This window comes from Pseudorasbora parva, chromosome 3, assembly GCF_024679245.1.
Source record: "Pseudorasbora parva isolate DD20220531a chromosome 3, ASM2467924v1, whole genome shotgun sequence".
Lineage (NCBI taxonomy): Eukaryota > Metazoa > Chordata > Actinopteri > Cypriniformes > Gobionidae > Pseudorasbora > Pseudorasbora parva.
The window spans coordinates 6,357,291-6,366,629 of NC_090174.1; the positions used below are offsets into that span (position 1 = coordinate 6,357,291).

General features: G+C 34.4%; 1 protein-coding gene across 3 annotated transcripts in view; it reads right to left on the reverse strand.

Annotated features, from left to right (window-relative positions):
* zgc:175280 (cationic amino acid transporter 2 family protein) overlaps positions 1–9,138 on the reverse strand; it is a 28,276-nt gene extending 19,138 nt beyond the window's left edge. The window contains exons 1-3 of one of the 3 annotated variants that reach the window (XM_067439903.1): positions 9,053–9,138; positions 3,995–4,130; positions 465–835 (exon numbers count right to left, since the gene is read on the reverse strand). In XM_067439903.1, coding sequence (XP_067296004.1) covers positions 465–834 — 370 coding nt within the window. In that variant the 5' untranslated portion in view covers position 835; positions 3,995–4,130; positions 9,053–9,138. The remainder of the gene's footprint in view (positions 1–464; positions 836–3,994; positions 4,131–9,052) is intronic. The other 2 variants (XM_067439904.1, XM_067439905.1) reach the window with 2 other exon arrangements.
* Positions 9,139–9,339: the final 201 nt, after the last annotated feature.

The window sequence follows — 9,339 nt, forward strand, 5'->3', positions numbered from 1 at the left end:
GTTTACAGGCCATATAATTATTTAGTGAATCATGAAATACATAAATACATTTTGTTAGATTAATATCCCTGATAAAAAATGATTGTGAAATGCTTTTGATCAAGGGCTGCGTTTCCCAAAAGCATTTTGAGCTTCAGTGCCAACGGTCTACTATTTTACGATTCTTCTGGGAAAGAATCCTGTTTGAGGATTCGGCAATATTGTGAGCCCTGTTTGATCAGAGCCCTGTTTGATTCTGCAATATTACGTCTATAAATTGTGATTATACTTAAAATATATTGAAGCTACATTATGTAACAGCATGTGTCTTGGCTGTGTGTTTCAAGGCATCAGAAACAGGTACAGGATGTTTTATCAAAGCGGAAGGTCAAATCGATAACACTTTTTTTTATTACAACATCGATTCCCAGAATTTTCAGGGATCCTTTGTCAATTAGTGTTGGGAATATAATGTTTGTTCTTGCCTATGACATATGACAGCAGTAAGTTCCAGCCGGTGATGAAGGCCCACACTTCTCCGACGGTGACGTAGCTGTATAGGTAGGCAGAGCCTGTCTTGGGCACCCGGGCGCCAAACTCTGCATAGCACAACCCCGCAAACACAGACGCCACTGCCGCAATGAAGAATGACACGATGATGCTGGGGCCAGACACTGTTCTGGCAACCTCTCCAGAAAGGACATAGACTCCAGCCCCAAGTGTACTTCCCACCCCGAGGGCCACTAGGTCGAGTGTGCTTAAGCAACGCTTAAAGTTGGACTCTTCGCCATCGGGTTCCAGGGGCTTTCGCCTTGATAGGCTCTTCAAAAAGGACAGTACCACGTTACAGGGCATCCTGAGACAAATAAAATAGGTGATTATGTAATAAATCATTATCGCTCTTATCACTCTTTAGAATTATGTTTATAGCAGATGTATTGTTTTACAGCACTATATTGCCAAAAGTTTGGGACGCCTGCCTTTTCATGCACATGAACTTTAATAATATCCCATTCTTAATCTGTAAGGTTTAAAATGGAGTTGGCCCACCCTTTACAGCTATAACAGCTTCAGCTCTTCTGGGCAGGCTTTCCACAAGGTTTAGTAGTGTGTTTATGGGGATTTCTAACCATTCTTCTAGAAGCGCATTTGTGAGGTCAGGCCCTGATGTTGGACGAGAACACCTGAAGCTCTCAGTCTCCGCTCTAATTCATCCCAAAGGTGTTCTGTCGGGTTGAGGTCAGGACTCTGTGCAGGCCAGTCAAGTTCCTCCACACCAAGTCGCTCATCCATGTCTTTCTTTATGGACCGACGCTTTGTGCACTTATGCACAGCAGGAAGGGGCCATCCCCAAACTGTTCTCACAAAGTTGGGAGCAGGACATTGTCCAAAATGTCTTGGTGTGCTAAATCACACAAGTTCCTTTCACTGGAACTAAGGGGCCAAGCCCAACCCCTGAAAAACATCCCCACACCCCAACCCCCCTACACCAAACTTTACACTTGGCATAATGCGGTCAGGCAAGTATAGGTACCGTTCTCCTGGCAACCGCAAAATCCAGATTTGTCCATTGGATAGCCAAACAGAGAAGACTGCTCTAGAGTCCAGTGTCAGCGTACTTTACACCACTGCATCTGACGCTTTGCATTGAACTTGTGTAAGGTGATGTAAGGCTTGGATGAGCTGCTCAGCCATGGAAACCCATTCCATAAAGCTCTCTACACAAAGTTTGGAGGTCTGTAGCTATTGACTCTGTAGAAATTTGGCGACTTCTGTGCACTGTGTGCCTCAGTATGCGCTAACACCTCTCTGTGATTTTATGTGGCTTAGCAAATAATAGCTGTTGTTTCCAATTGCTTCCACTTTGTTGTAATACCAATAACAGTTGACTAGGGAATATTTAGTTGTGAGGAAATTTCACGAATGGACTTATTGCACAGGTGCAAACTATCTTGGTATCACTTGAATTCACTGAGCTCCTGAGACGACCCATTCTTTCACAAATGTTTGTAGAAGCTTCTGCATGCCTAGGTGCTTGACTTTATACCAATGTGGACATGGAAGTGATGATGGTCTGAATTCAATGATTTGGAGGGGTGTCCCAATACTTTTGGCAATATAGTGTACTTAAAAGAAACAGATATGCATTCTCTAATTAAGCACTGTGTTGCACTTTAACACTTCTATTTTTCTTAAGGCTACTAATCATTCTTTTAAACCATAGTTTTTTTTTTGTTAATTTTCTTTGCTCTAATAGCACCATGTATGAAATAAACATTCCTTGCCTTAAGTCTTACATTTGCACAGTCATTCTGTTATCAGGAGATAATAATAATAATACATTTTTAATTTTTATATACCACCTTTAATACATAAAATACAGCTCAAAGTACTTATAGGTCAGACCATAAACCACCTAGGAAAAAAGCATAAAGACATAAAAACATAAAAACCAACAATAAAAGTGAAAACAAAAGATGAATAGAAAATTAGGAAAGAAATAATACAGCAGGATAGTGTTTTATTAATATTTTATCTTTCTTTTTTAACCATTCTTTTGAATTTCCATCAGTTAATTTTTCTTAGTACAATTTAAATTTTAAAACATGCTAAATATTTTTCTTGTTTTCTTCTTTATGTATATTTAAAGCACCCAGGATTAATACCTAGGAAAAAAGCAACAATTAAAGTGCAAAGAAGTTATATACGTTTACATTTACTGTAAAGAAAAACTGAACTAAACATTTTTTATTTATTTATACAAAATGTGAATTTTCTTAAATAATTTGGACACTGAAATTGCTAGAAAACCAAAGCCATATGTCTGACCAAATTTGAAGTTAATATTACAAAAATGTAGCCTGCTAAAATGTTTTAAAGTACTGTTTTCATGTAATGTCCAATTGGATGAATTTTTAGGGTTTGAAGTTATAATTCACCCTTAAGTTGTTCCAAACTTGTATGAATGTCTTTCTTCTGGTGAACACAAAAGAAGAAGTGACGAATATGGCGACCGAAACAGTTGATGGACCCCATTGACTTAGCAGGGGGAAAATGCTATTCAAGTCAATGGAGTCCATCAAGTTTGGTTACCAACATCTTCTTTTGTGTTCAGCAAAACAAATGAATTCTTACAGGTTTAGAACAACACGAGGGTGCGTAAATGATGACAGAATTTGAGGTAAACTATTTTCTTAAGCTTTCAATTGATACCTAATTTATGATAATTACTGAAATATGTGATAAGGGAAAAAGGCAATTAAAGAAGCACACAAGTTCTCTGTGGGTGGGACACAGTGGAAGGGCTAGTTAATTTTTAACCGTTCATTTTTCTTATTCCATTCATTTGTGGAAGACTTATAGTGCTTCCGTTATCAGGCGATAATAATAATAATGATAAGTTTTATTTGCATACCACCTTTCATACATAAAAAGAAATTAAAAACTACGACAAGAAAATGAAAAAAAGGAGAGGAAATGGGGGTGGGGGGTACAATTACTATTTAAAATATATTAAAGGCTATGGAACAAAACGCTTAGAGCCTGTGCCTAAAAATGTCTAAATGTCTAAAAAAAAAAAAAAAAAAAAAAAAAGGCCTGATCTTTCATAGTTTACATATCATTCCTCTGATTTTTAGTGTTCAAAAGTCATATTACTTATCTCAAACCATCCCTTATAAGCACATACATACTCTTATCTTGCTTTTATGATGTTCGGTTAAACAAACTAATGTACATGTGCTCCTATATAATGGGAACTTGTAAACTCTGTAAAACCAACATGATGCCTTACAAAAGGCTCTTTTTCATATAAAAATCATTTTAGTTTTGGAATTATGCCGGTCATGAAATATTGTTACAATGTGTTTGTATTCACTCTTAACTAAAACAGAACCACAAAGCGTCTCCTTAATTATGACAGTGAAGCATACAAAATGGAATATCCAAACGTTCCAACTTGGAATCTTCACGTTATTCACAGCATCTTCCTAAAAGGAGTAATCAAGAAACGTACCTGCATGTGTAGATTCCAAGCGGTGCGTGAAGGTGTGAGTGCTGTGGCTGCAGAGTTCTTGAGCACAGTCCATATCAGAGCTCCTCCTGTACATTCTCACGTGTCCATAACCTTCACGTGTAATTTTTGACAGACTCTGTTACATTTAGAAGAAATGTGTGATTTCTGAAGAGGACATGTACACTTGAAAAATAGAATTTTGCATTTGTGAGCCTGGCACGAGGTATGTAACAAAATAACTCTAGAAGTGTGGAGTGCAGGGTTTTGATTTTATGAAAGTTGTAACATCATTGATATTGAATTAAAAAAACACCAGTTATGATAGCTGAATGGTAAACTTGTGCATACTCAAAAGAACTGAGTATTTTCAATAATAATTGGTAATGCCAAAAGGTACCTTTACAGAAAAATAAATAAAAAAGGCAAATTTTGAAAACTTGCTGTACAATCGACTTGGATGTTTAAGTTATTTCAACTTAAATTATGTTACACTGACTTTAAAAAATGAGTTACTTCTTGTATAACCAATAAAAAAAGTTTAACATTTCTTAGCTTATTTTGATGAGTTAAAACAATGTAAACACATATGTTGTCATAACTTATTGAACATATGATTTTTTACAGTGTATCTACAGCAAAACAAAAGATACAATATTGTGCTACTCAGTAAAAAGTAACCAATGGCGTTAATTGTTTCGTTTTTTTTCCGTAAAGTAATACCTTACTTATTAATAAAAAACATACTAAATAAATAAGTTCAGAAAAAAATTAGAATGAGATTTATTTGCCGATTATGCTTACACACACTGATTTTGTATTGGTGTAAACTCTCACGTGTCCAATATTATTTTCATGTAATATTACTAGTTATGTAATAAAGTTATGTAATCAGTTACTGTAATCATCTGGGCTTGCTTGTTTGTTTTTTAAACAACATTCTATTAAAAACAATTTTTAGTTTTGATAACTTTTAACAGCCATTTCAAGCCAAGGTGAGAAATGCAAAAGTAATTTATTATAAAACTTTATACATATAAAGCCAAACGCAAGTTATTTTATTTTCTGATTTATTACCTGACAGCTAATTCATCCCAGTGTTGAGAGAGAGAAAAAACAAGTGCATGTAATCGTGGGAAAGCATGCACAAAAAAGATTCAGTATTCCTCAACATGTATAAAAATTCAGTCAAACCCAAAATCAGAATACCATGCAAACCTCCAATAATTAAATGTTCAATAAAAAATAAAAAGAAGTATGGATTTAATCTCACTTTATTGACCAATGTTCTTGCTGCTGACCTTTGATTATTCTATTAAACTATTAGCAAACAGTACTTTATATTTGTAGTAGTTTTTATTGAAGTACGTGTTAAACCTTTTTCTCCTGTGTCATATTCTTCCATAATCCAGAATGGCAGCACAGCTGAAAGGTTTGTTTGAGCTGCGCCCGCTATACCGTACTTTATGCCTTATTTACATTTCCTTCTCAATGTGCCCACAAATAGAACTTTTTTGTTATAAAAAAAAACACACAAAAAAACAGCCCAGCCCAGGTGAGAAAAAAGTAACTAAGGCAATCAGTTACTTTTTAAAGGAATAACTCAATACTGTAATGCATTACTTTTCAAAGTAACTTTCACCAGGTAACACTGGTATATTCTGTTGTAAATTTAAAAGTAATGCATTACTTTATTAGTCAACTGAGAAAACTCGCATTACTTTTTAAGCCAGTTTAACATAGTTCAAATAAATTTGTACAACTAACAGGTTGATCATTTGGGTGAAAACAGCATGACCAAATGCTTAATGTCCATCTTACATCCCAGAAAGCAATCTTATACGATTACTAAGTAAATGTACAGTGCTTTAAAACAACAAAGACAAAGTATTTCATATTGAAGACATAAAACAAAGTAATTCCATGCTGAAATTAAGGCATGACAGTATTATTTTTTTAAATAATGAAATATTGTATTGTTCTTAAACATCATGTCATATAGCCTACACAAGTATATAGTATAATAAATAATTAAAACAGGGAATGTTTCAGAAAATAAAGATGACTGTTGGCTGATGAATCATGGAATGGAAATCCTGAGGTTAACTCCTGTCAAATCTGATACTATGGCAGTTTTAAAAGATAAGGGGCAAATTCTGTTACTTCTTGCTGACTCTTATTATCAGTGGCTGAAGTCCATGACTATATCCCGAATAGCATGTTCACTTCCTGACATAGCTTTTATATATTAGTCCTATAAACAAGTTATTACTTTTGAGCAGCTCACATTTTAGTCAATAATTGGCAAGTTTGCATATTTCTTCACCAATAATGAAAATAGTGTATGTCCAAAAAAAGCCAAGGCCTCAAGTTTTGTGGCTCACCAAGCAAGGCGTGGTAAGGCTGTATACAGTATATAAGACTACAGTGTTTGGTAGCATTTTTTCTAAGCATAGGCAAAATTCATTCCACAAATTCTTTTTCTGCTATATAAATTAACAAAAAAATGATGTATCACAACAAAATGAACTAAAGCATGGCCACTAGTGGTGGTTCTGTGGTACCACATTAAAAGCATATTAGGAATCTGTGTTTCATACTCCTATGGATCATATCCTTATTCAAGTTTAGCAACACTGTGAAAAATAAATCAGGTGTCCAATTGAACATTTTCTAGTGACTGATCACATCTAAATATTTCAGTCGGCCAAATTGAATTTCTGTTAATGAAATTGCATCAGTTCACAGAAATTAAATTTGGCCGACTGAAACATTTATATGTGATCAGTCACTAGAATTTTTTCAGTTGGAAACTTGAATTTTTTTTTACAGTGAAGGCAAAGGTACAGGATAATGATTATTACAATTTACAGCTTAACAACCCAATAACCACAGGTGTGTTGAAGCTGACTTATGTTTGACTGCAAGTTTTTGTTTTTTTCCTTTTAAATAAATGTGCTTAGGTAAATAGATTTTACATTTTGTTGGTAGAAAGATGGAGTGACTTTCATTGAGGAGATCATGTGCATTGATGTAGTTATTTGCTGAAGGTAGCAAAACTAAAGCAGAAAAAAGAACAAAGGTCTAATAAGCCAACTAGAATACAACGTTTCAAGACTAATCATTAATTTTTCTTTAATAATCTTTAATGATGGATCTCCTAAGGCTTTTTTCCCTACTTAGTCAACTCTACTTGTATTTACGTTCTTATTTAGTGTACTACTCATAAAATTACACCTAAAATACTAAATACTATATCTGTATTTAGTGACAATCACTGTAAATTTGCCTCAAATGTCTTTTGCTGTTATTTATTGTGTTCATTTTTGTGTTTAGATGTTTTTATTTGGTATTACAGCAGAAGATCGATTGTAAATCCACTTTTTTGCAAACAAATAAAATTACATCTCAACAAATATGCCTGAATTTTTTTTAAATAAAACAATAATAAAAATAATATAAAAAAATGAAATAATAATTTGTTCATTTTTGTTTTCTTTTGTTTACTGCAAACCCCAATGTTCAAACTTAAATCATAAAACATATTTGGAGTATTTGGAGCTTTGTATTATTTTTATTTTTATTTTATTTTTTTGTTTAATGAACATCTAAATCCGTATACTTTAAACACATTTTTGTTAGTTTTCTTTGTGATGATGATCACATGATCATAGGGCCAAAGATGTATGGGATGCAGCATGGCAACCCATAGATTGAACAGTTATCTGGTGAATGGGTTTAGGTTGCTGCTGATATCCAGTAGTACACTCTAAACAAAAATGGTGCTATATAGCACTAAAAATGGTTCTTTGGCTCGTAATCATAGGGGAACCTTTTTCAGTGCTATATAGCACCTATCTTTAAAGGTGCTATATAGCACCTTTGTCAAATGGTGCTATATAGAACCATAAGGGGTGCCATATAGCACCAGGAGTGGTTCTTTGGTTCGTAATCAGAAGAACCTTTTTTGGTGCTATATAGAACCATAAGAGGTGCCATATAGCACCAGGAGTGGTTCTTTGGTTCGTAATCAGAAGAACCTTTTTTGGTGCTATATAGAACCATAAGGGGTGCCATATAGCACCAGGAGTGGTTCTTTGGTTCGTAATCAGAAGAACCTTTTTTGGTGCTATATAGAACCATAAGGGGTGCCATATAGCACCAGGAGTGGTTCTTTGGTTCGTAATCAGAAGAACCTTTTTTGGTGCTATATAGCACCTATTCATCAAGTAGCTTTCTAGCACATTTGTCAAATTAGAGGTGCAATATATATATATATATTTTTTTATATATTGTTTTTTTTTTAGATAGTAGGGACCATTATCATGTCAGACACGCTTCTGATGTCAATAAGCTTCTTAATTACAACTTAAATACATTATTTGAGCTTTAAACGGTTAACATAAGTAGGCTTGCATTTAATTTTAACTTAATAGTTAAGAAGTTGTGCATATGTTATTTTTATTTCATATTCACTAACGTTACTAGACACAGCATCCATGGGAACGGTGCAGCTAACGTTATATAAAGCCCACCTCTAGGACCGTGGCTGTCATCTCTATCAGCGATTAAAAAAAAAAAAAGTTAGTTAGTCACGAAACGAACGACCACGTTAGCCTTAATTATTACTTAACGTTACACTTCAGTGTTAGTTAAGCAACAAATATCCCTAACCGCATCTCCTTAACGTTAACGTTAAACCCCCCTCTGTCTCTCGAGCTTTGTCGGTTGACGTTACACCAAAGACGTTTCAGTGTATTTGGTTGAAATAACTTAACGTTACTAAAACGTTACTGCTGCAACTCTGGCTCGAGTGTAAGAAATTATTTTCCTTTTTCTTTTTGAGCGTCACTAGGATGTTATTCGCTTTGTTTATTGGGAAAAAAAATCGTTAACTAAGTTAAATTAACGTTAGTCAACACAGTTGGTCATGCTCCACACAGTCGGCTAACATTACTCAAAACACGGTACAACATTTTAAAATACCAACAAAATTTCCCCCTAACAAGTAACTCAACTTTAATAGCATATTTATGTGACAGTTGGAGGTATGACACTCACCTGGGCAAGATTCTTTTTCTCTCCTCAGTCTCTCTTCATCGACGCCGGCTCCAAAGCCAAAGGTCCAACGAGCAACGACACAAATGACGCAGTTTCTCGAGTAGGACCGCTCCCGCACAAACAGCGTACATCTGATTGGTGCGTTTATATATATATATATATATATATAAACGCGCCAATCAGATGTATATATATATATATATATATATATATATATATATATATATATATATATATATATATATATATATATATATATATATATATATATGTGTGTATGGACATCA